Source organism: Myiozetetes cayanensis, unplaced genomic scaffold, assembly GCF_022539395.1.
Source record: "Myiozetetes cayanensis isolate MyiCay16 unplaced genomic scaffold, myiCay2020 scf31, whole genome shotgun sequence".
Taxonomy (NCBI): Eukaryota; Metazoa; Chordata; class Aves; order Passeriformes; family Tyrannidae; genus Myiozetetes; species Myiozetetes cayanensis.
The window spans coordinates 3240823-3268561 of record NW_026087533.1 but is presented as its reverse complement, the minus strand read 5'-3'; the positions used below and the strand labels follow the sequence as shown (position 1 = coordinate 3268561).

The window sequence follows — 27739 nt, the reverse complement described above, 5'->3', positions numbered from 1 at the left end:
GAAGGCTACAGGGTGACCTAATTGTGGCCTTTTAGTACCTGAAGGGAGCTGACAGGAGAGATGGAGAGAGACTATTGACAAGGGAGTGGAGTGACAGAACAAGGGGGAATGGCTTCAAACTAAAGAGAGTGGGTTTTGATTAGATTTTAGGAGAAACTTCTTCCCTGTGAGGGTGGTGAGGCCCTGGCACAGGTTTCCCAGAGAAGCTGTGGCTGCCCCATCCCTGGAAGTGTCCAAGGCGAGGTTGGAGCAACCTGGGCTAGTGGAAGGTGTCCCTGCCCATGGCAGGGTTGGAACTGGATTATCTTTAAAGTGCCTTCCAACCCAAACTACTTTGGGATTGTATGATTTTCCTGAGCTGGAAGGGACTCACAAGGATCATTCAGTCCAACTCCAGGCCCTGCACAGACACCCCAACAATCCCACCCTGTCCCTGACAGCACTGCCCAAACCCTCCTGGAGCTCTGGCAGCCTTGGGGCTGTGCCCACTGCCCTGGGGAGCCTGTTCAGTGCCCAACCAGCCTGTGGGGGAAGAACCTTTCCCTGAGATCCAACCTGAGCCTGCCCTGACACAGCTCCAGCCATTCCCTGGGGGCTGTCCCTGCTCCCCCAGAGCAGAGATCGGAGCTGCCCCTCGGGAGGAACAGAACCATGGAATGAGTTGGGCTGGAAGTGCCCTTAAAGCTCATCTCATTCCACCCTCTGCCATGGTTAGGGACACCTTCCACTAGCCCAGGTTGCTCCAAGCCCCGTCCAGCCTGTCCTTGGACACTTCCAGGGATGGGAAAGCTGCAGACCCCAAGGAGATTTCCCTTCAGCCTCCTGAACAAACGGAGTGATCTCAGCCTATGGCTTCCCCTCCAGACCCTTCACCACCCTCGCAGCCGAGTCCACACCTCGAGCTGCCGATGGAGCCGAGAGGGTGCAGACACAGTGGAGGCTTCAAACCCACCCAGGCTTGGGGAAGGGGAGGGGGAGCTATGGCCGCCATCACTCCGTGACTACAACTCCCATCACCCCCTTCGCACCGCCGCGCTCCCGCCCCCTCACACCGATTGGCGGATCCCTCAGGAAGGGCTCCCTCCCTTCCCATTGGCTCAGCGAGCTGTCAATCCCGTCCGGGCGGTGCGCAGCGACCGCTGCGCTATTCACGAACGGCACTTACGCCGTTTGCGCAGAGGCCGGGGCGTGGCGCCGCGCGGGGGGCGGTTGCGCAGTTGGCGTGGCGCATGCGCGGTGCGCGGCGGCGGGGCTGGGGGGGAGCCCCGGACAGCTGGCGGGGGTAAACAGGGCCGGGGGCGGGGGGCTCGGCCGGGGGGCCCGCGGGCACCCCCTGCGCTCCGTCCCGCTCCGTCCCGTCCCTCTCGGGCCCGCATGGATGGAGCCTCGCCGCTGCCCGCTGCCCGCCGCCTTCGCGCCCGGGAGGCCTGACAGGTAACGGCCCCCCTCCCCCCTTCCGCGGGCCGGAGGGGCCCCCCCTGCCCCGTCAGCCGCACCCTCCTGTGTCCCCTTCGCTGTCAGCCGCCCCCTCTCTGTGCCCCTTTCCTTGTCGTCTGTCTCCGCTGTGCCCTCTTCCCTCTAAGCTACAGCCCTCGTAGCCCCTTCCTTGTCAGTCGCTTCCCGCTCCATGCCCCTTTCCCTGTCATCTGTCCATGCAGTGCCCCCTTCCCTCTGAGTTACACCCCCGTGCCCCCTTCCCTGTCAGCCACACCCCTGTGCCCCCTTCCCTCTGAGCTACAGCCCCCATACCCCCTTCCCTGTCAGCCATCCCCCATCCCTTCCCTGTCAGTGGCACCCCTGCCCCCGTGCCCTCTTCTACCGCCCTGTACCCTCTTCCCTCTGAGCTATCCCCCGTCCCCTTCCCCGCCTGCCACACCCCCTGTGTCCCCTTATCTGTTAGCTGCCCCCCTGTGCCCCCTTCCCTGTACCCTCTTTCCTCTGAGCTGCACCCCCCATCCCCTTCCCAGTCAGCTCCACCTCCTCACCCTCCTCTCTCTGAGCCACCCCCTGTGCCCCCTTCCCTGTCAGCTTTCCCTCCTCTCCCTTTCCTGACATTTACCCCCATCCCCGTCTTTCCCATCACTTACCCCACCCCAGGCTCTGTCAACTGCCCCCCCATCTCCCCCGAGGTGTTACCTCCCTTCCCTTTGCCGGGAGCAAACCCCTCCTTTATCCAGTCCCAATTTTCCCCAGCCCCTCATCCCTGATTTCCCCAGACTCTCTTCCTGCCCTCTCCCCCTCCATTCCTGCATCCTCTGGCAGGTACCCAGCCCCTGCCAGGTGCAGCCCCTGCTTTTTGGCTTCCCTTTCCCCCTCCCACACCTGGCACTGCCCTGTCCTCACCTTCCTCTCCCCTTTCCTAACTGTGACCGTGCCCTGCTCCCTCCTCTGCTCACCATCCCCTCTCTGAACCCTTCACAGAACCTTTTCCTGCCCCTGGTGGGGGTCCTGCAGCCCCTTTCCCTGGAGTGGGGGATCAGCCTTTCCTCCCCTGCCAGCCGAGCTCCTTCCTGGAGCTGCTGGGCAGTGTGGGGCTGGGCGTTGGGATGTTGCCTGTGCTGGGTGAGGTGGTGTTGTCTGGCATCTTCCTGTTATCCCAGTGGGTGTGTGAGCTGGGGGATGAAGGGGAGAGGCAGGATTCCAGCAGGAGGGCTGAGCTGGAAGCACTATGTGGCTCTGGGCTATCCCAGTTTCCCTGACAGTCCCCTCACACTGAGTCTGTCAGGGCTCAGATCCCACTTCTTCCCCTCACTCTCTCCGTGTTCCATGTCCATCTGTCCTGGGGAACTCCTGACAACTCCTTCAGCTGGAGCAAAACCTTCTTTTAGCAAAGTATAACCAGGTCATTCCCTCTTGGTTTTCCAGGTTTCTTTAAAAAAAAGAAAAAAAAAGAAAAAAAATGTACCTCTCTGCATGTATCTTAATTTGGTCCATGACCTCTTGGGAAGTCAAGGTAAAGAGGGCAGTAAAATAAGTTGTGAGGATAAAGAAGCTGCCTGAAGTGTGTCCTGGGTGGTGTTTGGGTGGGTGAAATGATCTGTAGATGCTGAAGGGAAGGGTTTTGGGGATGTTCCTCAGGGGTGAGCCGTGTATCCGCAGGGCTCGTGGTGTGCAGAGTGCTGCTTCTTCCCAGTGACCTTGAGAAACTTGGGCGCATCCACGCCGTTGGGAATTGGATTGCTTGTGCAAAGCTGCTGATTTCGGGGGTCCTGCTGCTCGGTGGAGTTTCTTGGGGTGGAGGGAGCTTTTCCAAAGGGTGCTGGTGCCCAGGCTGGGGCTCTGACTCCCCCCATCTGCAGGGCACATCTGTGTCAGGGTGTCGGTCTGGGGGTGAGGGAGGTGGGGGCTGTTCAGGTGCTTCCTTGAGAGGGAAATACAATCCAGCAGAGGAGCAATCCCCTCAAATCTGAGCTGCATTGGGATAACTTGGTATTAAATCAATGGAATTATTTGTGTTGTCAGTGTCAAGGTTTTGTTTCCAGACTTGGAGCGAGTGTTTCGGGACGATTGGGATCCCGTTACTCCCCTTCCTCCCCGTGCCCTGGAGCACCCTCTGGAAGTGTACCTTCCCAGGAGCTTCAAGGGGCTTTTGAACTGCTGTCAGTGTAAACACAGCCTGCCAGGTTTGGAGCCCACAGCCTGCAGAAATCTGTGGCTTGTTAATTTTTGACTGCGGATTTAAAGGCCAAGTGTTGCGAAAGTGCTTTTTGTGCCTCTGGAGTTGGGTGTTGCAGGAGCAGGAGAGTGTCCAGGAGGGAACTGCAGGTGGGCTGGTGCTCTGTGTGCTGCAGGTGGAGTTTAAGAAGAGGTTGTTGCCGTGGATGAGGTGACAGCTGTACTGAGATCCCAAGTTTTTAGTCCTGTCTGCCGTGTCCCAGGGCAGGTTTGGAGCGCTGAGGGATGAGGGAAGGTTGTCCTTGCTTGGAATTTGAAGCCTTTATGTGGCTAAGAAATGGGGAGACACGGTTTATTTTTTGTCTAATTATTTATTATATGTGTTTTTCAGGGGACCTAAAAATCTTGGGGGATTCTGTGTTTTATTCCAGGCTCAGTTTGTAACTGGAGGGCGGGTCTTACCTGTGCAGTGGGGGGTCAGTAGTCTTTCGTGTTAACAGCACTTAATATTTATTTAATGAAGTTATTATGTATTTAGTTAGTTAATAATCAAGAATTGGTGAATGTGAGCCTGGGATTGGTGTGGCTAATGCTCAAAATCTGACCCAGAATGAGAATTTGGGACTTCTTTGTCCCATGATAAATTAAAGGTTGCCCTGAGCCTTTGTAGCTGTGGAATACCTGTTGAGCAACAACAAAAAAATAGCAACGTGAAAGCAAGAAAGGCTCTTGAAGTCTTCCTGGCCAAGCACAGACACATGTTCTGGGAGACCTTTGAGCATTTTACAACACCCAGTTGCCAAACCAAGCCCTTTCTAGGAAAGAGAGACACCTCAGGCACCTGCATTCCTGTTTGACTGTGGGTTTTTTCCTAAGCCTGTCACCCAAAGGGCTGATTTCATGGATCATTTTCCTGACCTGTATCTTTTAAGGAATAAAGTTGTGTTGATCTCCTGAGACCTGTGGAACAGCGTTCTGCTGGGCACACCTCTGAGTGACAGTCACCTGCCCAGAGGGTTGGGAAGCTCCACAACACTTCTTTAATCCTAAAAACACTCCCAGAAATAGCCAGCTCCTGTGTTTTGTGTCCCCTGGCCAGTGTGGGTGTCAAGAGTTCCAGAAGGGAGAAAAATGCTGGGACAAAGGAGACTCTGTTGGAAATCAAGGCAATTTGAATCTCTCTTATATGGACTGGCAGGTTTTCGGGGGGGTTTGGATCTTCCTTCCCTCTGTTCACCCAGTGGGTTTATGGTGTATTAAAATGGTTTTGCAGGGATTTATTTAGCTCTAAACTGGCTTCTTGGTGGGGGTTATTGTGTAGGGGAGATCTGGATCTGCATTTTTCCACGTGTGTCCTTGAGGTTGTTTGGTGCTGTTTGAATGAAAAGGAGCTGATTGGAAATTAGCCATAATTGGACATAGAAAATGTGACAGAGTTTCTTTTTTGTAGGGCTCTTAGGAGAGCCATGGGGTTTTTGTCCTTTGGGAGGTGAAAGCCTGCCTGGCCCTGGGTCCTTCTGGGGTCCTAAGCTCAAAATTAAACTGCTGTCAAAGAGGGAGACAAGAAATCTGCCTGTCAGGGAAGAAGAGGAAAAAGCTGGATGCTACTTGGAGAGAGGAGACTGTGAACAGAGTCTGGGAATGATGTAAGGAAGCACTAGGAAGAGTGGAAAGCTACAGACAAGACTGAGGCCCTGAGATCTGCTGGAATATTGTCCCTGGAGTCTCTTGAGGATATATTTTGGGTTAATGGATCGTTTGTTTCCATGGAAAAAGTTGTTTAGCTCCCGTCAGTGACTGGTCACAGGTTCCTGGGGAGAAGGGCTGGGTGAGGGCAGGTGGCTGGTGTGGTTAAAATTCCCTGTGAGGAGGAGAAGGAGTGGAAAATTGGGATATAATCTTAGAGGCAAGATGATCTTGGGTTTTGTCCAGTGAGCAGCAGCCCCTCACCCGAGGGGTGAACTGCTGAGGCATCACAGAGCGATGGTCTCTGCCCTGTTGCAGCTCTGGAGGGAGGAACTTGCTGTATCCTGGAGGATTTGTTTAAGGAGGCCAATCCGTGGGGATCCAGCCCAGGAGAAGGGCAGGTGGAGGCTTGCTAGCTGGAAAAGGTGTCTGGAGAAGCTGGAGGAGAGAGAGGGCAGATACCACTGATCCTGCACGTGTGGTGTGTCCAGACCTGGAGCTGCTTTTTGAGTCAGCAGTGCTCCTTCTCCCTGCAGAGCTCAGCACATGGGGCTGTCTGGAAACCCCGTCCTCTGGGATGTCTGCAGCAATGGAGGCATCCATTGTCCACTTATCTAGCCCAGCTGGCAGCTTTGTGTGGATCTGACACAAGGAGTGAGGGGTCTGTCCTGACTCCCTGTGTTTCACAGAGTCACTGAGGTTGGAAAAGACCTCCCAGATCCAGTCCAACCTGTGCCCGATCCCCACCCCCAGCACTGAGTGCCATGTCCAGTCATTCCTTGGACACCTCCAGGGGTGGGGACTCCACCACCTCCCTGGGCAGCCCCTGCCAATGCCTGACCATCCTTTTCATGGAGAAATTCCTCCTGATGTCCAACATGACCCTCCCCTGGCACAGCCTGAGGCTGTTTCCTCTCCTCCTGTCCCTGTTCCCTGGGAGCAGAGCCTGACCCCCCTCCAGGTCCCCCCTCCTGTCAGGGAGTTGCAGAGCCAGAAGGTCCCCCCTGAGCCTCCTTTTCTCCAGGCTGAGCCCCCTCAGCCACTCCTGCTGCTCCAGCCCCTTCCCCAGCTCCATTCCCACCTCTGGACACATTCCAGCCCCTCAATGTCTTCCTTGAAGTGAGGGGAAGCAGCTCAGAAACTTCTCAGGAGTTTCCCTCTGTGCTGCAGAGTCAGCTCTGGACCCACCTGCCCTTGTGCCTGGGTGCTGCTTCCTCCCCTTCCTGTCCTTGGGAGCTGTTCCTGACAGCAGTTGTTGTCATTCCCAGAGAAGCTGTGGCTGCCCCATCCCTGGAAGTGTCCAAGGCCAGGTTGGACAGGGCTTGGAGCAACCTGTGCTAGTGGAAGGTGTCCCTGCCCATGGCAGGGGGTGGGTGAGGTGACCAGTGGAAGCCCTCACGTGGCAGCAGCCTGGCAGATGAACCAGCAGAGAATCAGACAGGGTTTGTCAGAACTCCTGTTTTGTTGCTGCGTTTCTGTGAAACGCTCTTGTTTCAATGAATCAGCATTTCCTCATGTAAAAGAGGAAAATTTGGGCTTGTTGTGCTTGGGAACGTTTTTAAAGAGAGTTTAAAATCAGTGGGTTACACAGGACAAAATGGGTATTTAAAATTTTATTTTTATACTTTTTTTTTTTTTAAGGGGACTGTAGAAATATCAAAATGGGACAACCTGTGGTATGGAAATGAAGGGAATTACATCATTTTTCAGGGACTGACTGGTCCCTTGCTAGGCAGCCTGTCCAGAGCAGGGCTGTGACCATCACTCTGCAATTTGGATGATTTTTAGCAAGTGTAGCTAATTCTATGTAGTTTAAATTATTTAGGTTAGTAAATTAAACTCCATTAAGAGGGTACAAAACTCATAATTTCTCCTTGGGAATTCAACTTTAACTGGTCACCCCTTTCCTCTTACTGAGGTAATTGGGTGTTCAGTTGACCAACCATCCCCTGATGTTTGACTGTTGTGACTTCTAGGAATGTTTTATACCCTTTTGGTTGTTCTGATTTGGTTTTGCTGATAATTAAATGTAATAAAGGAGAGAGAAGAGTTGGCCAAAATCATCAATACTGTGTTTATTCACAATATGAGTCTTGTTGATTGCAGAGCTTGGGGAACATGACATTGGGCATGAGTGGACATGGAATGGTGGGAGGGGAAACTGTGGGACAGGACGCTTCCCAGGGTCTTTGCTGGCATAGAAACATGGATTTTCCAGGCTTGTTTAGTCCTGGAATCCTGCTCATTGTGAATTCCTCCACAGACTGGGGATGGCCTCAAGTCAGGCATTGTTCAATCCTAGGCTGTCCCTTCCTAGAGTTTCTTCAGGAGCCTTTATACCCAACTTTTCAGTTCTTACCCACTGCTGTTTTTGGAAAACGAAGCTTGACATTGTCTGAATGGCCTAATATGGTGTGTGCCTGCCTGTGTCCCCTCCCTGTGCTGTCCTGCAGGTAGCTGAATGCCCTCAGCGTGGATCTGGGCCCGGTTGGAATGCTTGGATGCACAGCAGCTCTTCCCATAGCTTCTTTTCGTCTGCCCCATTACAAGAAGATGGCAAAAGCCAACATTACCAGAGACATCATCCACAGACAGATCAAGGTACGTGTTGGGTGGAGGGAGATGGAGAACCAGCGTTTGTGCTGGATTGGGAAATTCTCGTGGTGGTGCCTTTACTTTGGAAAAGATCTCTTGTTGATAAGCTCCGTGAGAAGCTTAAGAGAACAAACACATAGGACCTGTCACTGTCCTTAATGAGGAGCTGGGGTGAAGTGTGGCATGGCAGGAACACAGTTCCTCTCCCTGTGCTAGTTTGCCATCAGCAGCTCTGTTCCTTTTGAGGGAAATACAGCTGCCTGTGTTTGGGCACCACAAAGGCCCCTCAGCCAGCTTCCCTCTCTCCTCTCTGTGTTCTCCCCGTGTGATCTTGCCATCAGAGGTATTTCTGACTGTAGTACAGCTAATGATCTCTGTCACAGCCTCTCTCTGTCTCCTCTTCTTTAGAGAGTGGTGTGTTGCTTCCTTTGTGTAGGGGAAAAAGCTGCTGCAGTGGTTGGATCAGTCATCTGATGGCTGCATTTGTGGAATATCAACGTGAAAGGACTGGCTGCAGCAGACACAATAGGCAATTATTGCTTGGACTCAGAGGCCTGAAATCATTTGCAGCTCTGCTGGTAATCAGCATTCAGGAAAGGGGTCTGTGAGTAGCCAGAATAAGGAACTGGAAGTGCTCACTTTGCAATTTGGTACCAAACTTTGTGTTACAAGCTTGTAATTTAATCCATGTGCAAAGATTTCTTTTGCTGCCCTAACAAGGAGAGGCTGGTTCTGTGGTTAGAGCCTTAGCCTGGGACTGCCTCACGCTGTCTGCTCTGTCAGACTTCGATATGTGACCTTGGGAAGGTTGCTAAGTCTGACAGTTCCTTGTAGGGAAAGCAAAATCCTACCCCACAGCCCTCACAAAGCCACTGAGGCTGCAGCAGCACAGGAATTACACCTGCAGCACCTTGCACTGGGCCCAGCAGGCCCTTAGGAATGCTCTCCACAAAAATACATCAGGGGATTTGAAGTCTGTCCTGGAAGCTCCTACAAAAAGCCTGGTTTGTTTTCCCTCCATCACTTTCATATCTGTCTCCATTTTGTTTTCAAATACTTTTTGGAGTGTGTGGAGTTCAGTAATGAACATTGGGCTGGGAAGGGAATTCAGCAGTTCTGTGTGTCTACTCTGGGACTGCTGATGTGTTCCAAGCCCCTTCACTGTGATTGTTTTCTTGGGTTTTTTTTTAGCCCCATCAGTATAATTTTGACATCGGTGTTCCCATCCCTAAATGCTGATAACAAAGACTTAAGCTGAGCGTGGTGTGGGACAGGACCAGGGCTGGGTCAGGTCCTAGGAAGGAATCTCCCTGGCTGTTCCACCCAAAATGTGACTTGCATTCCCTTCCCTCCATCCCTGCCTCTGCAGTTGGCCTTTTTTCATCGAAGCCATCTGCTAATGCATCTGTGAGCCCTGTGAGATCACAGGGGAAACAACTGTCCTGCTTTTCTTCACCTTCATTTGTACTGACGCAGTTCTGTGGCAGCTGTTCCCTCCAGAACAGCCTGTGCTGTGGTGCTGCAGCTCCAAGGTCCTGCTCCATGGCTGAGGAAATAACCCATCCCAAAGGAAGCTGTCCACTCACATTCCCTGGGACTTTGCCCCTGCTGGTGCCTCGGGACAGGCTCTGTAATGGCAGAGTTCTCCTGAGCAGCTCTGGTCCAGTACTGCTGTCCTCAGGATTGAGTTCCTGCTGAAGTCATCACCAGGGGATAATAATAGGCATTCCCAAGCTCTTCCATGTCTTCTGCTTAAGGCCCAAAGTAGGCAACTTACTCTGGCCTGGTCGTGGCTCCCCAGCTGAGCCTGGCACTGAGCTGAACACCATTTTAAACCAAATCAGGGGCAAAGATTATGATCTGCCTACCTGAAGATGTTGGAATGATGGCTTAGAAGGCTGGAGAGGGAATTGTCAAAAGGACATGGAGTGATAGGACAAGGGGGAATGGTCTCAGCTGAAAGAGGTCGGGATTAGATTGGATATTAGGAAGGAATTGTTCCCTGTGAGGGTGGGGAGGCCCTGGCGCAGGTTGCCCAGAGAAAATGTGGCTGCCCCATCCCTGGAAGTGTCCAAAGCCAGGTTGGACGGGCTTGGAGCAACCTGTGCTAGTGGGAGGTGTCCCTGCCCATGGCAGGGGGTGGAACTGCATCATCTTTAAGGTCCCTTCCAAGCCAAACATTCAGTCATCCTCTGATTCTGTCTCCCTACTTAGAGCGCAGCTCCCTCACGCTACAGACACCCCAACACCCGGCAAAGGCCCTGCTTGATTTTTAAACTTTTAAGAACCTTCTCTTCAAAGGGCATAGAGGAGTGCTTTGTTTGCCTTTTGGTCAGTGTGGTGCTTGTTTGCCCCGTGCAGGAGAGGGGAGCGCTGGGCTTCGAGCGGCACTACCACGTCACTGACCCCTTCATCCGCCGCCTGGGCCTGGAGGCAGAACTGCAGGTGAGTGGGCAGTGCCCAAAGAGCAAACCAGCTGCTTCCTCACTGCAGGAAGGGTATGAAGCTCTCTCTTTTATGGGGTAGATGCTGATTTCTTATCCCCCAAGCTGCGTCAGAGCCAGGAATAGCTCAGTGAGAGTTTGTGTGAGCTTTCCGCATGTAACCTGCTGCACCTGCAAGAGAGCCAGTTGTCAACTCTTCAACGCACTCAGCTCTAATGCCTGATGTGTTCCCTAAAGAACAGGTTGTTGTTTTGCACTCTGACACAGCTTATTATGTCAGATCTTAATATTACCTTGGTTTGTGGGAGGAAAGGGTTCTTTTGTCCCCCTTTTCAGTCGCATCTCCCAAATCAAACGCTATCCATGCTCCCCCACTTCTCGCTACAGCTGTTGGCTAATTTGGATGAAGATGGATGATGGAGTCACCCAGCAGCAAGGTGCTTCTAACAGAGCTATCAAAAGTGCCTTTTCCCTGTGTTCCCAGAGAACCTGCACATGTAATTTGTCAGCCTCGCCGAGGGCTTTGGAAGCAAAGTCACCTTTCCCTGCGTACAGCGGGATTTCAGCTGTAGCCTCCGAGACTAAAACTGCCATTTTATTCAACACTACCTTTTTTTTTTATTATTTGTTTCACTTTACCTTTTCTACCCCAACTGCTATAGCATGTCTTTCTTTTCTGGAGGTGCTTATTTGTTATGTAGGTGTGTTGTTTGGTTTTGTTTTTTTTTTTTTTTGCAGGGTTGGAATAAAAACATAAAAAACCCTGCTTGTGTTGGACAAGTTGTTATTTGTGGGGAGCTCGCTGTGTCCTTGCCTTAGAACAGCTCTGCTTGATAAATCTGAAGTTTGTGTAATACCATCTTCTTTTTTTTTCCTTCCCTCAGGGTCACTCTGGGTGTGTCAACTGTCTAGAGTGGAATGAAAAAGGAGAGTAAGTATGTGGCTTGGTTTGGGATCAACAAACCCATAACCCCAGGTTCTTCCAAGAGTAAGATGTAGGTCATCTTATCACAAGCAGCTGCTTCCCATTTCTAGTAAAGTGGAGCTCAAAGCTCAAAGTTTTAGCTGTAGTAGAGCTCACGCTTCAAAAAGAAGCTTTATTTTGTTAAATATATCTGGATATTATTAGAAATGCCCCTTTAGTCAGTTCAGAAGGGAAATGGTCAGACTAAGAAGTGGAGATTGAAGGCTGCTTCTCTTCTCTTAAGTGGTATTATGGATTATAATGGATCTTTAGGATTTGCCCAGCTGGTGGTGACATTTCCCAACCCCCTTCACCACGCTGTTAAAAGCTGCTGCTGGGGGACAAATATCTAAGGCAGGGAGGTAGAGAATTTACCCCTCTGCAATTTTAGATGGAAACTAAAGGGCATTTCCATTAACCAAGTGGAATAAAGACTTTCTGCCTGAGAAAGGAGTGGTTGGAAGGAAGAGCGTGTATTTCTGGACACGCCTCTTAGAACATCCGAAGTCAGCTCTCAGAATGATTTACCAGTGAAAGTTTCATGTGCTTGAAAGAGATTTGGCTACAAGGAAGTAAGTTTAAAACAGCTGAGAGTTGCAGATGTCCAGTTCTTTTGGGCTCAGATGCAGAGGGATGGATGTGCAAGGTCAACAGCACCTTGCAATGACTTTGTACTTTTCAAGTGGTTTGCGGTTCACTCCATGAGCCCTGGGACTGCTCGGGCACATCCGGAGCCTGGGAATAAATGCCTTGGCTTGGCTTCAGGGATGATGGGCAGCACTTAACACAGGATAATGAGGAAAATGGAGGCCCTGCATTTTGTTGCTGACCAAATACCCCCGTTTTCCCCCGTGCCATCGGGATCCGTGTGAGGCGCTTCAATCAGCCGAACCAATGCAAACCGCTGGCTTTATTTTCCGTGGAGCTGCTGTTTGGCAGGTTTAGCTCCTTGACCTGGCTGAATGGATGAGTGCATGGGGAACACAGAGCTGAGGAAATGGGCTGCTTAGGGCTGAATTAACTTAATGGATGTCTGTGGTCAAACCGCTCTGTGAAATTGGTCGCGGCTTAGAACAGAACAATACATGGTGCATATTTCTCTTCTCTTTCATTCAGCTTGTTGGCCTCTGGCTCTGATGACCAGCACACCATTGTCTGGGATCCTCTGCACCACAAGAAACTCCTTTCTATGCACACAGGACATACTGCAAACATCTTTTCTGTCAAGGTATGTGGTTAGAAGAAATGAAGAGCCAACAAAATTGGCAGCTCAGCAGGGAGAGAATAAATCCTTGCTGGGAAACATTTTCCTGCGAGCAGTTTGCCTCCCAAATAATTTAATATTTCTAATGGTACCAAAAAAATGGATTAAATCCAGGACTGCACTTAGTTTATGCAGATCCCAGGCTTGTTCTCTCTGTGAATTCAAGGGAAAGGGTTGTAGCAAACTGGGATGTGTGACAAAGAGGCAAATTGAAATGCGTGTGTCCTGCTGTAGCTGGTGACTCCTGAGCTTGCACACTGACATGTGTGTAATGCAGGTAATGACATGGGTTATCCCATGTCCCTGAAGCAGTTCCTGCTCCATCACTGCCAGGACAGCCCAGTGATGGCCATGTGAGCAGCCTCAGCCTGAAGCTCAGCTCTCTCTCCCACAGTTCTTGCCGCATTCGGGGGATCGGATCCTCATCACGGGAGCTGCGGATTCCAAGGTGCACGTCCATGACTTGACTGTCAAGGAGACAGTCCACATGTTTGGAGACCACACCAACAGAGTGAAGCGGATTGCCACGGCTCCCATGTGGCCAAACACCTTCTGGAGTGCAGCAGAAGATGGGTTGATCAGGTACAGAATTCCGGCTGGTTTGGTTTTAGGATCCCTCGTGGTATGTGCTGTGCAGGGATCTGGAGAGAGGCTGTCTCTGTGCTACGGAGCTTAAGCTCATCTCTCCCTTTTCCTGAAACTGGAAAAATTTGTCTTGTAAAATCTGATAAGTACCCTCCTCGTCTCCTCCATTTTGCTCCACTGAAGAGGGAGGCCAGGAAAGGAACAGCCATGGGAAGGGAGATACAACACTTCATAACGTTTCCCTCCAGAGTCATTGAGACTCTGAAATGGGTATTGTTACTATGAGGCTCTGTTTCACTTTTCCTACGAGCTACTGTTTGTGAGGTCATGACTTGGAGTTTAATTTGGAACTTGAATGAATTTGTGCCTGTTATAGAGCTGGTTTTAATGATTATCCTGATACTGAGGCCTACTGTGTATTGAACTGAGATGCTTCCAGTAACCTGTGGCACAAATGACTGTTGTTAACATGTCCTTGGTGCCATCTCATCATAGATAATGAAGTGTAGGTCACTGCTGAGCAGTGTCAATGTGCTGCTTTGAGTGGTCTTCAGTTTGGCCATCAAGGAAAACTTAACAAAAGGTTCTTCCCCAGAGGGTGGTTGGCACTGAACAGGCTCCCCAGGGCAGTGGGCACAGCCCCAAGGCTGCCAGAGCTCCAGGAGGGTCTGGACAGTGCTGTCAGGGACACAGTGGGATTGTTGGGGTGTCTGTGCAGGGCCGGGAGTTGGATGGATGATCCCTGTGGGTCACTCCCAGCTCAGGGAATTCCGTGATTCTCTGTTGCTGCTCCTGCTCTCCGATGCCACGAGTGCCTGACTGCCTCCCTTTGCAGACAGTACGACCTGCGAGAGAACAGCAAACGCTCTGAGGTCCTGATAGACCTGACTGAGTACTGTGGGCAGCTGGTGGAGGCCAAATGCTTGACAGTGAACCCCCAGGACAACAACTACCTGGCAGTGGGGGCCAGCGGGCCCTTCGTGCGGCTCTACGACATCCGCATGATCCACAACCACAGGTAACAGCTTTGCTGGGCCCACGTGAGCTACAGGAATCTGGTCAAAGCTCTGGGAGGAAGGGGGACTTGCAGGCATCTGTCATATGTGAAGTTTTACTCATTTTTTTTCTATCACCCAAAGCCTTTTTGATTTCTGAGCACACTGGGGTGATGCGAGGCTGGTGACCCCACAGCTGGGTGGGCCTTGTCCTCGTGGGTGGACATGAAGTGTTAGCTTGGATCAGGCTTCCAGCAGTTGAATGCTACGATTGTAATAAGGCTGTTCTTCCTTCTGGCTAGAAAAAGCATGAAGCAGAGCCCTTCAGCTGGAGTACACACGTTCTGTGACCGACAGAAGCCCCTCCCGGACGGCGCGGCGCAGTACTACGTGGCAGGTATGGACACCCCTACTGGGGAGGCTTTGGGAGAGACTGGTGGGACTTTATTGCCTGAAGAAGCAGAGTTCTACTCCTCACACAAGAAACCACTGCTAGGGGGAGTTCTTCCATGGCACGCTCCGTGGAATTGCAGTTTATTTCACTTCTGTGCTGTGGATTCTTACTCAGTTCCCAGCTCTGGCAGTGCTGTGGGGTGGTGAGCTGGCCTTGCTGCTTCTTGTCCAGCACAAATGTCTTTTTGTCACTTTTATTGGAATGTCAAGGATTGGATAACCTGGGCTCTATATGCTTTCCCTGGAACTGGTCCCAGCAAAGCTGCTGTTCAAAATCTTTTTGGCACAGGAGAGAAATGACTTGTCCTCATCCTGCAGATGAAGAATCGGTGATGCAGTGTCTGAGCAATCTACCTGACATTCTTTTCCAGTGCTTGTTATTTACTATCTTTTTCCCAAAAAATGTTTGGGTTTTTTTTCAATATCTCAGACCAGCACGTTCAGCAGACCAGTTCTGACAGTCCTGCTTCTGATGAGTCCCACTGGAGGATTCCTCAGGTCCCCTGAATTGGTCATGCAACACATCTGCTGTCTGAGCAACAGAGCCCGTGTGTGAGCTGAATATTTAGGAGCTTTGGTTTGGTTGTGCTGAGGGCTTTATTAGGGAAACCTGATTAGGGGGTTGAAGATGGAGGTATTTGCAGATGGCACAAATCACAAAAGCCAAATCCTGGTGAATCCCTAAAACTGAGATTTGCTGGGTTCTGCAGGCTCACTGTTAACAAGGCAGTTATAGTCCTCATCTTCATGTGGAGGTGGCCTTGCAGAATTAAAATCATTGAATGGTTTGGGTTGGAAGGGACCTTAAAACCCATCTCATTCCACCTCTTGCTGTGGGCAGGGACACCTTCCACTAGACCAGGTCACTCAGAGCCTTGGACTCTTCCCTTGTAAAAGGGAGCAGCTGGGGTAGGACAAAGACAGCACTTAGGGGCTAAGCCAATAATTATGGACTTCTCCTCTCCACAGGGCACCTTCCAGTGAAGCTTCCAGACTACAACAACAGGCTGAGGGTTCTGGTGGCCACATATGTCACCTTCAGTCCTGATGGCACTGAGCTCTTGGTCAACATGGGAGGGGAGCAGGTAAGGAGACAGCTGAAGTTTGGCAGAAAGCTTCAGATGCGGTTGTTGAGTCGCTGCACATTGTTGTGTGCTCTTGAAAACAGGTACAGCAACTTCTCTGGCGGTAATCTGATTGATTTTAAACTGCTTTCTGATTAATTCACACTAAGTGCTTGGGATTAGGGATTTGTTTGTTATGCTGTCACTGACCAAACTTGAACCACGTTCTGTTCTGGTTTTCCAATTCACTGTTCGCTCTCTGGAAGAGGAAAAAAAACCAAACAAGTTCTGGAACTGACCTTTGCTGACCTAGAAAAGATTCCATAACTCATTCTTGAAACATCAAACTGCTTCTGTAATAGAGTGTAGTGACTAAAGGACTTGGTGAAGTAAAGGCCTTCACCTGGAATATTGATTGCTTTAATTTTAAGCTCTGGGTGATATTCATGGATCTTCTGTAAAGCCTATCAATGAAATGAGAAAATCCTCCTGACAGCATTAATCAGCATGGATTAAGCAGGAACTTTGCTACTGGACAGGTTGCACTGTGGTTGTCCTCTGCAGGTCTTTCTCACACGTGCTCTTATTCCCTTTAAGAGGAGGTGCTGAGAAGGTGAAGTGTAGGTGTGATCTGGGCCATCCATTCCTGTCCTAGTACAACTGTAAAATAGAATTTCACAGGGCTGCCTTTGGAGTTTCTTAGGAAATCTTATAGAAATCTTGAATCCTAATAGATCCTTCTCAGTTTCTCAGGTTTCATCTTGGAGAGGTCCTTCCCTCAGTTCGGTGTACCACCTCTTTTCTGTCAGTAAATGTTTGGTTCCCTCATGATCACTGTGTTAACTGAAGTATCTGATTGGAGTTGAAGCTTTTTGAGCAGGTTGGTCAGTGGTCAGGCCATCTTTTAAGTTCTGTAGGTGTGGGGAGTGCTGTCTTAGCTCTGGAACAAGACCAGGCTCCTGTTTCTCAGCATTATCCCCTCTGAACCCAGTGCTGGAATGGAGCACACCACTGGTACTGCTGCCATCCCCATCCACAAACAAAATTCCCAGTTAGAAAATCTGAAAACAGCAAACACAGACACGAACCCGTACACCCATCTGGCCCTGTTTTATTTTGGGTGACTTGAGCATCTATATTTTGCTGAATTTTTTTTTTCTTTTTTTTTGTCTCATTCTCTTTTTTTTTTTTCCCCTTTCCTCAGGTCTATTTGTTTGATCTGACATACAAACAGCGACCATACACTTTTCTCCTCCCGAAGAAGTGCCACACTTCAGGGGGTAAGTGTGATGCTGTCACTAAAGGGAGTGGAAGGCAGAGTGAAGTCAGGGTGCAGCAGGAAAATGAAGCTGTTGCTGGGTTCTTTCTGCAGGGCAGTTCATGCCCTGAGTTCTAAAACCCTTCTACAGAAGGACAAAATGTATGTCTGGAGGGGAGAAGTGACCTGGGAAGAGCTGAATGTGTGTGTGTGAATTAAGGAGAATGCTTAAAGCTGTGCACAAGGATTAAGTAGACTTTGTAGGTGGTTGAGGTCCTGGTATCCTGCCTTCAACTAAGGGGGAAGCTTTGTGGACAGGCATGGAAGAGTTAAAAAAAGAATGTGAAATGTAGGATACTTTTGTTTCCTTAAACACTCAATACAAGGAAACAGAGCGATCTTCCCTAGTCTAACAATCTGGCCTGGCACTAATAGCCCTCCTACAATCAAAAAGTCATTTATTTGACCAGAAAGTGTGTCCAAAAGCCCTTTTATTCCTGGCCCTGTGCACAGATACCACGGGCAGCAGGCAGTGAGTGGCTGCAGTGACATTCCTGACTCTGGGCAGGGAGTGTTCCCAGCTCACCCCTTCCCTGTGTGACCTGTGTCCTCACCTTAGGCCTTAATCTAAAAATCACCTCCTGGTAGCACAGAGGTGCAGCTGCACCAAACACTCCCTGCTGGGCACAGAAAGTTCAGGGAAAGGCTGGGAAAAGGTGTCACCAGGACAAAGTCCTGTGCCTGCACGTCCCTGCACGCTGAGATCTCTGAGCAGCTCAGCAGGCTGGTTGGACGGTGTCCCCAGTTCCCCAGTCTGAAGCGGCTGCAGGAGCACTCCCAACTGCAGCATAAATGCAGTTTGTGAAGTTTAAGCTGAATATTTTCTGGTGAAATGGCAGCTGATGTGGCTGCATGACCTGCAGAGGATGGGTTAAGCCTGTAACAGCTCCCTGAGCAGTAGGGGAAGAAAAAGAAAGAAAGCATCTGGAATTCATCTACTGGATTCCTTCAGTTGTTCTGCTCATCCTCCTTCTTCTATTAAGTGTTCAACAGCTTAGTTATATGTTCATTTGTCTGAAATACAGAGTTATACTATGCAGAGTTATACTTGTGCAGTTTTGGGATTTTTCACACAGGACAATGGGGAATGGCCTGAAGGAGAGCAGGGATAGATGGATATTGGGAAGAAATTGTTGGCTGTGAGGGTGGGGAGGCCCTGGCACAGGCTGCCCAGAGAAGCTGTGGCTGCCCCATCCCTGGAAGTGTCCAAGGCCAGGTTGGACAGGGCTTGGAGCAACCTGGGCTAGCGGGTGGAACTGGATTATCTTTAAAATCCCTTCCAACCCAAACCATTCTAGGACTCTGATACTCCAACTATGGCCTAAACTCAGTCAAAGGCAGGTCCCTTCAAGCAGCCCTCTCTGTGTGTGTGTGAGTACTTAGTTGTGTGTGTATCTGGTTTTCTGTTCAAAACTACCATTGCCAAGGACACTGCAGAGATTTGGTACTAAACAGAAGAAGGCAAATCAAATCTGTGTGGCTGGAGGGGGTGGAGTGGGACATGTGATGTCCCAAAAGTGATGTGTGGTGTGGCATTGGCTTGGCTCTGCTGTACAAGAAACCCTGAAGCTGCAGATATGAGTTTGTATAATCTACACTGATGCTTAGCATGGCTTTATATATATATATATATATTTATTTATTTTTCTAACCTTCAGAAGTGCAGAATGGAAAAACCTCCACCAACGGAGTGTCGAACGGCATCCACCTCCACAGCAACGGCTTCCGCCTGTCCGAGGGGAGAGCACACGTGAGGTAAGGGCACAGCTGCACCTCCACAGGACTCCTGGGGCTCTCTCCTTGTCCTCTTCCTCTTGCCAGGGTGAGATGCTACCAGAAAAAGTGTGAAGTACAAATCCACTTGGTGTGTTTGACGTGGGTTGTGCAGTGGCGTCTGTCCCAGGAGCTGTAGTGGCACCTGGGCTGTGAGCAAGAGCATCAGGGAGAAATTATCCATGAAGATTTTTCCTCTCTTAAGATGAATCAGGGTGGACAAAACTAAGAAATGACTTTTCAGGCCTGGAAGCAAAGAGTCCTGGGTGGTTGTTTCTTCCTGAGTTGCAGGAACTGTGTGTTGGGAATGGCAGAGGCCGCCAGGTGAAAGAGCCTTGCTTCCCTTTGCCGTTTTTTTGGGCACCTGCCTTCTGCAAATTGCACAAAGCAGCCAAAATCTCTTTAGGACAGTTACACTGGAGCCACTACTCCTGCAGTCTGCATGTGAGCTGGGAATGGATGGACAGCCTCTTTCTTGTTATTCCTGCTCCTTTCATTCCTTAAGCGCAAAATGCAGTTGGGGCGAAGCAGCAGCACATCTTGGTGGCTGTTTTTCCCGAGACACGGTTCAAAGTCAAGACACTTATTTAATACCATATATGGGTAGTCTGGGTTCCACCAGAGTCACTTTGTGGAATGTTTCAGCTCGTTTCCTCTAGGTGGCCCCTCCACCGCGGCAGCGGGAATGGGGCTGGAATTTTGGGTTGTGTGGAGCGTGAGCCTGGTGCACTCGGATGCTTCTGGATTTGCATTGTTATGCATTGCTAAAAGGGGATGGGAAATGTTTGTTTATGCAGTGGAAACAAAGATGTGTTGGTGAAATGGGGTGTTTAAAATAGCCACTGCTCACTTTGGAGTGTCTCTGTGGATGAAGAAACAATGGACATGATGGTCCAGCTGATGCAGTCAGACTGTCAGAGGGCAGGTTCAGATTAGATATGAGGAAGAAATTCTTCCCTGTGAGGGTGGGGAGGCCCTGGCACAGGTTGCCCAGAGAAGCTGTGGCTGCCCCATCCCTGGAATTGTCCAAGGCCAGGTTGGATGGGGCTTGGAGCAACCTAGGATAGTAGAAGGTGTCCCTGCCTGTGGCAGGGATTTGGTCCCTCCCAACCCAAATCATTGTGTGATTCTGTGGTCAAAAATTCCTCCTAAATTCAGGTTATTCAGGTCCAGGATCTCTTTTGCCTCTTGCTGAATCCTTTGGTATTAGCTAAAGCTCGCTGGGACTTGCTAAGCTCAGACTAAACACCACAAACATTTACCTGGAGTTAAGGATGTCCAACTTACCTGTGCTCCTCCCTTCTTTCCCATCAGCCCCCAGGTGGAGTTACCTCCTTACCTGGAGAGGATCAAGCAGCAAGCCAACGAGGCCTTTGCCTGCCAGCTGTGGACTCAGGCCATCCAGCTCTACAGCAAAGCAGTGCAGAAAGCCCCCAACAATGCCATGCTCTATGGGAACAGAGCTGCTGCCTACATGAAGCGCAAGTGGTAAGGAGCCAGAGTGTCAGGGTTCAGTGTCACAGGTGCCTGACTTCCAAGGACCACGGAAATCTTTTTGGAAGACCTGGTTTTTCTATGGGGTTGGGGTTATTGGATTGAGCCATAAATGGGCACCTCTGGCACAGCACAAGGGGATGGCACAGTAGCATGTGTTGCAGAAATTCTGGTCAGGCCCAGCTGATAAAGCTCATCATCTCACCTGCTGACACGCTGAGTAAAGTTTTGATCCTTCCCTCTTTAAAAAGAAACCCAAAAGCCACTTCTGAGTCACAGCATTATGGGTGTCTCCAAGGGTGTTTGCATTTCTCTGGGTGGTTCTGATCTGCATTAGAATAGAGCTCTAAGTCTACTGTCAGCAGATGAGGTAATGGTGAGTGTGCTTTGCAGCATCTCATGATAGAAGGTTGGTTTAGGGCTGCCTGGGGTGCCTTTGTTTGCTGCTTTATCCAAGTACCTCGTACTGCAGATACTCAGACCTTGTGGTTCCTGGTGTTCACCCCACTTAACCCACACTCCCCTTGACTGGAAACCTCTCAGAGGGGTCTGGGGAGGTGGCAACTGGTGCCTTGGAGTCTGGAGGGGATTCTGTCCTGGTGGCTGCAAAACACCCTGTCAGGCTCTGCAGTAGGTGAAGTCTGCTCTGACCAGTGGCCAGAGCTGCATCTGCAAGATACAGCTGAGTTATTTTAGTGTCTGTCCCCTTGAGCACAGTAAGACTGAGTAGCATGACTTGCCATTAACATATTTAAAATAGCTGTGGTCCTTCATCTCCATTTGCTTTGTGAGGATATCCTTCTCCTCTCCCTGCTGAAATCCCCGGTATGAATTCTCCTCTCCTCTTGCCAAGACAAAGAGCAGCCAGCAGTTGTTGTGACTGTTGGTAACTGGCCTACTGGCTGTTTTGCAATAGCAGAGATTTGGGAGCTGCCTCAAAAAGACCTCAGTGTTCAGAGGGAGGGGAACAATAGGTTGGGATTAAGGAATGGAGGACAGAAGCTGAGTGCTGATCTCACGAATGACATTTCTCATATAGGAATCGTTTTTCCCGAAGGGTGTTGGCAGATCTGAACCTTTCAGTGTGTCAGCTACTGCCTTGCCACAGTTTTGGGTAGCAGGAAGATGTGAAAAACATAAACACAATGGGTTTCTGTGGCATGCAGTGGGTAGAATTTAAACAGTACTGAGCTGATCTCTTCGAGGTGCAGAAAAGGGGCACTTTTCTGCTAAAAACAGCTCCTGGTGTGTGGAGAAGGTGGCAGGGATGTCACTGAGCAGGAGGCAGAGGCAGGCAGTGACCCACACTGAACCACAGTGTGTCTCTGAGGTGTTCTTGATGTTTGGAGCAGGAACAGGTATAGGCCACCCTCAGAACCCTGCAGGTCCTGCTTTGGCCTTGTTCTCTGAATAACAGAGAGATCAAGAAAAAAAGGAAGGTCTGTAATTTCCTAACCTCCCCTTGCTCATCTTCCTTAAGATGCTGCTCAGACTCTGCAGCACTTCAAGGCTGTTCTTTGATATTTTGCTCCTAAAAGCCAACTGCATCACCCTCTGGATTGCTTTCAGCAGTCCATGTTGACAGTACTGAGCTGATTTCCAGTTTTGCACAGGTTGAGTCAAAGCTGTAACAAAGGGAGAAGTCAGTGCCTGCTTTACATCCCACTGTGCACATTTTCACACCAGTCTGTTGGGCTGACACTGGGAAGTTGGGGCTGAAGGATGTTTGAGGGTGGTAAAGCAGCTCATAGCCCAGTCAGGTCTGAAAATGTGACACACCAGTCTGTCATCCTAACAGGTAACTTGCATCCCCTCTTCCTCTGATTAAAAGTGGCCTGTTGCTGTGTCCAGCTTTCTGAATTAACACAGACAGTGCTAGATGACCTCCAGTGATCCCTTCCAACCTGAGTCATTTTGGGATTCCGTGACACAGGTTCCATATGATCTAAAACTGTTACTCTGTGGAAGGCACAGGGCAGTTCATCATCTTCCCCTTGGGACTGTTTCAGACAGTGCAGAGTCACAGACTCCTGGAATGGTTTGGGTGGGAAGGAACCTTAAAGATCATCTGGTTCCATCCCCTGCCATGGGCAGGGACACCTTCCACTAGCCCAGGTTGTCCTCAAACTCCATCCAGCCTGGTCTTGAACACTTCCAAGGAATGGGGCATATAGGTTACAGGTATTAAACACCATTATTATTATTAAACATCACGTGGAGCCTTGGCATTCTCTCAGGACAGCTTGTGGTGCCTCAGAGCAGTTCAGGCTCGATGCTGGTACACCAGCCCTGTCAGTCTGAGCTGAGCACCACACAAGGCTCAACAAATCCCTCCTGCTCCCAGAGCACAAGCAGGGACACCTTTATTCCCACAGCCAGAGCTCAGGGAAATCAAGCACAGTACTGTAAACAGGATATCAATATCCATTACCACACCAGTCTGCCGTAACCCTCCTTTCTAAAACTCAAAGGTTTCTCCTGTAAAGCTGGAAAAAAAAGACTCCTGCTTGAGCTATTTGTCCCTCAGGGCTCTGAGGTGTGGTGGGTGGTTCTGCAGCTCCCGGCTGAGGGCTCTGAGTGTCCGTGGGCAGGAGCTGTGCCGTGTGTCCACACAGGGGCACGAGTGAGCTGCCGTGTGAGGAGCCTGTCTGCCTGGCACGGGAGGCCTGTGCTGCCTGGCCAGAGGGCTGCTGCATCCTCCATCTTCAAAGGACTTCCCGAAATGTGTTACAGCAGGGAGCTCTGCTCTCCCGGATTTAAAATGGCAGGTCAGGGCTCGCAGGGCATCCCTGTGTGGTCACATCCCAGCGCTGCCTGTGGGCGTCGGGGAGGCTGGGCTGGGTCAGGTGGTGCCCCCGAGACACAGCAAATGCTGTTAGTGAGCTTTGTGGGGTGCCTGCTGCATGGAAAGAGCTGGAAACAGCAAGCTGTGGAGTTGAAAAGAGGGCTGGGAAACGGCAGTGGAAAATGTTGGCTGTTGCTGCTCGGGCTGTGTGATCCACTGCTCCCTTTTCCTCAGGGATGGGGACCATTACGATGCTCTGAGAGACTGCTTGAAGGCCATATCCCTAAATCCATGCCACCTGAAGGCCCATTTCCGCCTCGCCCGCTGCCTCTTTGAACTCAAGTATGTGGCAGAAGCACTGGAGTGTCTGGATGACTTTAAAGGGAAGTTTCCAGAACAAGCACACAGCAGTGCCTGCGATGCATTGGACAGGGACATCAATGCAGCCCTTTTCTCCAAGAGTGATAATGGTGAGTGCCACTGCTCCGTGTGCTCCTTCAAGGTTACACTGAAATCTAATGATCAGACAAGGATTTTCCTCCTTAAACTGCCCCTCAGAAGTAAAGCTCCGACTTCTGAGAGAGATTGATTGTTCCTGTGCACAAAAACCGGCCTGAGCCTGTTCTTTCCTTGCGCCTGGTCCTGGTTTGCTCTTGAGTGAGAGTGTGATAAAAGGAGTCTGATGTAGCCAGGAGATAATCTGGAAGGAAGCTGGTGCTCTAAGCCCTGCTCCCTGCTGGAATCGTCCTTACCTCTTCCCTAAAGCTGTTGGGGTCTCTTGGAGTGCTGTTTGCTCAGAACATGTTCCTCCCCCAAATGGTGATGAGGGAAAAATCTGTTGTCCTTCCAGCTGAAGACAAGAAAGGGGGAGGCCCCATCCGGCTCCGAGCCACAGGCCGCAAGGATTCCATCTCTGAGGACGAGATGGTGCTGAGGGAGCGCAGCTACGACTACAAATTCCGATACTGTGGCCACTGTAACACCACCACAGACATCAAAGAGGCCAATTTCTTCGGCAGGTACGTTGGCAGAGTGTGGCAGGGGTGCAGGACAGGGGCGTGGGCAGCAGCAGGGTGCTCTCTTCCATCAGGTAAAGCCTCACCTGTAGCTCCGTGTGTTTATAAAATGAGACAGGCACTGGTTTGGAGGGTTAAAAAAGATGACCCCCCTCCTGTGTGGCTGCACAAGGAGCTGATCAGTAGCAGATCCACAGAGGGACCGGGTTGGGTTAGTGTTTGAGGAGTCCATCTGGGATTGAAAACAGGACTCCTGGAGACAGAGGGACCATCACAGGAGCTTTATCTGGATCTGTAAGCGTGAGGGGTGTCAGCCTGTGAATTATAGGAGATCCTCATGTGTGCTGGAGACTGGCTCTGAGCTGTGACCTCCCGCCTGTGCTCCTCTCGCCCTAGCAATGCACAGTACATAGTCAGCGGCTCGGACGACGGCTCCTTCTTCATCTGGGAGAAGGAAACCACCAACCTGGTCCGAGTGCTGCAGGGAGACGAGTCCATTGTGAACTGTCTCCAGCCTCATCCCAGCTACTGCTTCCTGGCCACCAGTGGCATCGACCCGGTCGTGCGGCTGTGGAACCCCAGGCCAGAGGTAAGAGCTGCAGTCAGAGGCTCCTCTTGCCAGGAGGTGGAACGTGGTCTCTCCTGCTGCTTTTTCACTGCTGACATCTCTAGTTAGAGCAGCAGGAACAGCCCCTGAGTTCTCTCCCCTCGTGCCTTGCAGAGTGAAACCCTCAACGGTCGGGTGGTGGTGGACATGGAAGGTGCTTCCCAGGCCAACCAGAGGCGGATGAACGCGGACCCTCTGGAGGTGATGTTGCTCAACATGGGGTACCGGATCACAGGACTGACCAGTGGTGGGGCTGGAGGCTCAGATGATGAAGACAGCTCAGAAGGGCAGGTCCAGTGCCGGCCCAGCTAAAATAGAACTGCCTCTCCTTCCTCTAATTGTGTGGCTGAAAGGGAACCTAGTTTCCTTGGTCCTGGACTCTCTCTGATGAATGACTGCACTGTTTCGCACTATGCACAGAGTAGGACAAGCTGGCAGGGGCAGGAGCGGCCGTCTCTGTAAACCATCACCTCCTCCTCCTCCTCCTCCACAGCATGGCAGTGCAGTCCGGGGTTTGCCTTTAGTGGAATTTAGTCCCAACAGGGGTCTTTGAGTTGTCTGTAAGCAGTGTAACTGGTGATTATTTTTCCAGAGCTGCTGTATGATCTGGTACAGGGTGATGTTGCCTGCATTGCAGAGGGGATGTTAAATTCCTGAATAAAATACAAACCTAGGGCAGGGGTTATGGAATGAATTTACTGCAGTGATTCTGAAAGCTTGACTCTGTGCTACCAGCCTGTCTAGAGGCCCCCAGTTTAGGGTTGTTGGCCATGAAACACCTGTTTTATCCCATAACGTCTTTCTTCTGGCTTCCATCTCAGACACGTTGTCACCAGATGTGGCTGTGCTGTGTTGAGGACTGGAGATTGCCTGTCTTGTCCCCCTGTCTTAGCTGAAGGACTGTTGAAGGCACTGGGTATGTGCAGCTCGAAGGGGCAGGATGTGCTTGCCCAGTTCTGGTACTTTCTCCCGTGGTCCATGAACCCGTGGAGGGAGGTGACAGCAGTGGGGACAGGTTGGGTCAGAGGCTTAGGAGTCGTGTAGCTGAAGCTGCTGAGGGAAGGGGCAGGTCACAGCCTCTCTCTCTGTCGCCCAGCACGCGTAGCTGTGTTCACCTTCTCCTCTCCGTGTCACCTGTGTGGGAGCTGAGCACGTTGTCACCGTGTGTATGTTACAACTACAGTTCTGAGCTGTTAGAAGCAGCATTTCTGGGCAGCCAGCTGCTCTGTCTTGGCCCAGGTGGGCCTTCTCTGCCTCGTTGTTGGTGTGACATTGGATGGATTCGTGATCCTCTCAGGAACCCTCCTTCCTCTTCCCGCTCTCCACGCCCTGACTGGCTGCAGAGCCAGGAGCACACCAAGAAACGCAGCACTGGTACTTCCATTCCTTCCCCTCTCGTGTAGCACACGGCCCTGTTTTTCCCTCTTGCAGTTGCCAAACACTAAATACCCAACAGATCTTACACAGCTGTGCTACAACCGAACCCGCAGAGGTTGTTTTTTTCTAGGACTATCAACTAAGACCAAAGAGCCCCTGGAGATCTGAACCGCTCTGCGCTGTCTCGTAGCTCTTCCTGCTGAAGGTCTGAACATGCCAGCCTCGGTCCCAGGGGTGTGAGGTGTGTGTCTGGGAGTGTGTGCGCATGTGTGTGTGTGCTGTTCTTCCATGTGGTGCAATCCCTGGTCTTCCTGTTGCTGCTGTGGAAAGATGAGAGGCCTCCTTTTCCTCCTCTGGCTGTTTCTGGCTGCCAGGCGTTGCTGAGCGAGGCTGCGCAGTGCTGGCTGAGCAAGGGCTGCCTCTCCCTTCCAGAACAGTCTGTGAGATGAGGAGGGAGAGAGGTCATGGAGTCTGGCAGCGTCTCTCCAAGGACACTGTTCCCCTGCAGGGAGAGAGAACTGGGATCTCATCCCTGCCCCTCAGACAGACGTCACCTGCTCTGTCTCGGAGCGAAGCCAAGCCCACCCCGGTATTCGTGGGAGCCCCTTGAAACAACCTCCTCCCCTCGTGCTCTGGGATGGCAGAGTCCCCTCCACCTTCTCCCACCGAGGCAGAGCTCACCTGGGACAGGTCACTCTGCTCCTGAGGGCAGCTTTGCTTGTTTTCACGCAGAACCCACGACTGTTCCGTTCACCTGTTCGCTGGGGCACCGGCTCCCCCACCCCGGGTGTACCTGCTCTGCAAGACCCAGAGGCAGCAGAAAATTCTCCTCACTTGGGTGGCTTTCTGACACGCTCTGCCCTTTTCTTTTTTTTTTTTTTTTGCTTAAGGCTTCCTACTAGATGCATCCTTTCTCCCCCCCTCCCCTTCTCCTCCCACTCAAACTTTTTTTTCAGCTTTCAGTAGACAACGTCTGCAGACTTTGATTTTTAAACTGAGAGACTGAGATGGAAAGCTCTGAAGAGAACAGACCTCTCCCTCCCCATTCACCTTTTGCTGTGGCAGCTATTTTTTGGGGTTTTTTTACCCTTGTGAGACAGTGCAGCTCTTTTACCTGCCAGTTGCAGTGTGAAAGCAACCAGATTCCCTGCCTCTGCAGTGGGTTGCTGTTTTTAATGGCTGCTTTGGTTAAAAAAAAAAAAAAAAAAGATAAATAATAATAGGAGTGAAAAATCTTTCTGCCTCCAGCCCCTTTTCCCCTTGTTGTGGGCAGATTACCTGCTTGTCACTTGTTAATGAGGAATTTGTATTTATTGGTGAAGGGAAAAAACATGCTGGGGAAGTCGGGAGAAGATGTTGCTTTATTGACCTCTGCTGTTTACTTCAACCCCCTCTTTGGGAAAGCTTCTTCCTGCTCTTTCTGGTTAACTCTTTCTAGCCTGGGATATGCAGGGATGCCTCCTTTATTTTTGTATTCTAGCAATGGGCTCTCCGTTAGGAGACTCTAGGATTCTCTTAGTGTTGCAGTGACCATTGCTTCTCGCTTTTTTTCGAGTACTAAAGATGATCATCTCGTAAACTTTGCCCCTGCAGTTGTAGAGGTAACACACGAGCCTTACTGCCCTCATTAGTAGGAGCAGAAAAACTTGTTTCTCTGGTCCCTGGAAGAGAAAGGGTTAAGCGATTAAACAATTCTTTGTTCTA

At 50.8% G+C, this 27739-nt stretch overlaps 1 protein-coding gene across 1 annotated transcript; it reads left to right on the top strand.

Moving 5' to 3' along the window:
* Positions 1-1287: 1287 nt before the first annotated feature.
* Positions 1288-27739, top strand: WDTC1 (WD and tetratricopeptide repeats 1). The gene is made up of 16 exons (XM_050326519.1): positions 1288-1434; positions 7755-7902; positions 10258-10341; positions 11225-11271; positions 12421-12532; positions 12963-13150; positions 13989-14171; positions 14451-14545; positions 15571-15686; positions 16870-16945; positions 18642-18738; positions 20071-20244; positions 23270-23505; positions 23886-24054; positions 24448-24640; positions 24773-27739. The coding sequence occupies exons 2-16, from the start codon at positions 7795-7797 to the stop codon at positions 24968-24970; spliced, it is 2076 nt and encodes a 691-aa protein (XP_050182476.1). The 5' UTR covers positions 1288-1434; positions 7755-7794; the 3' UTR covers positions 24971-27739.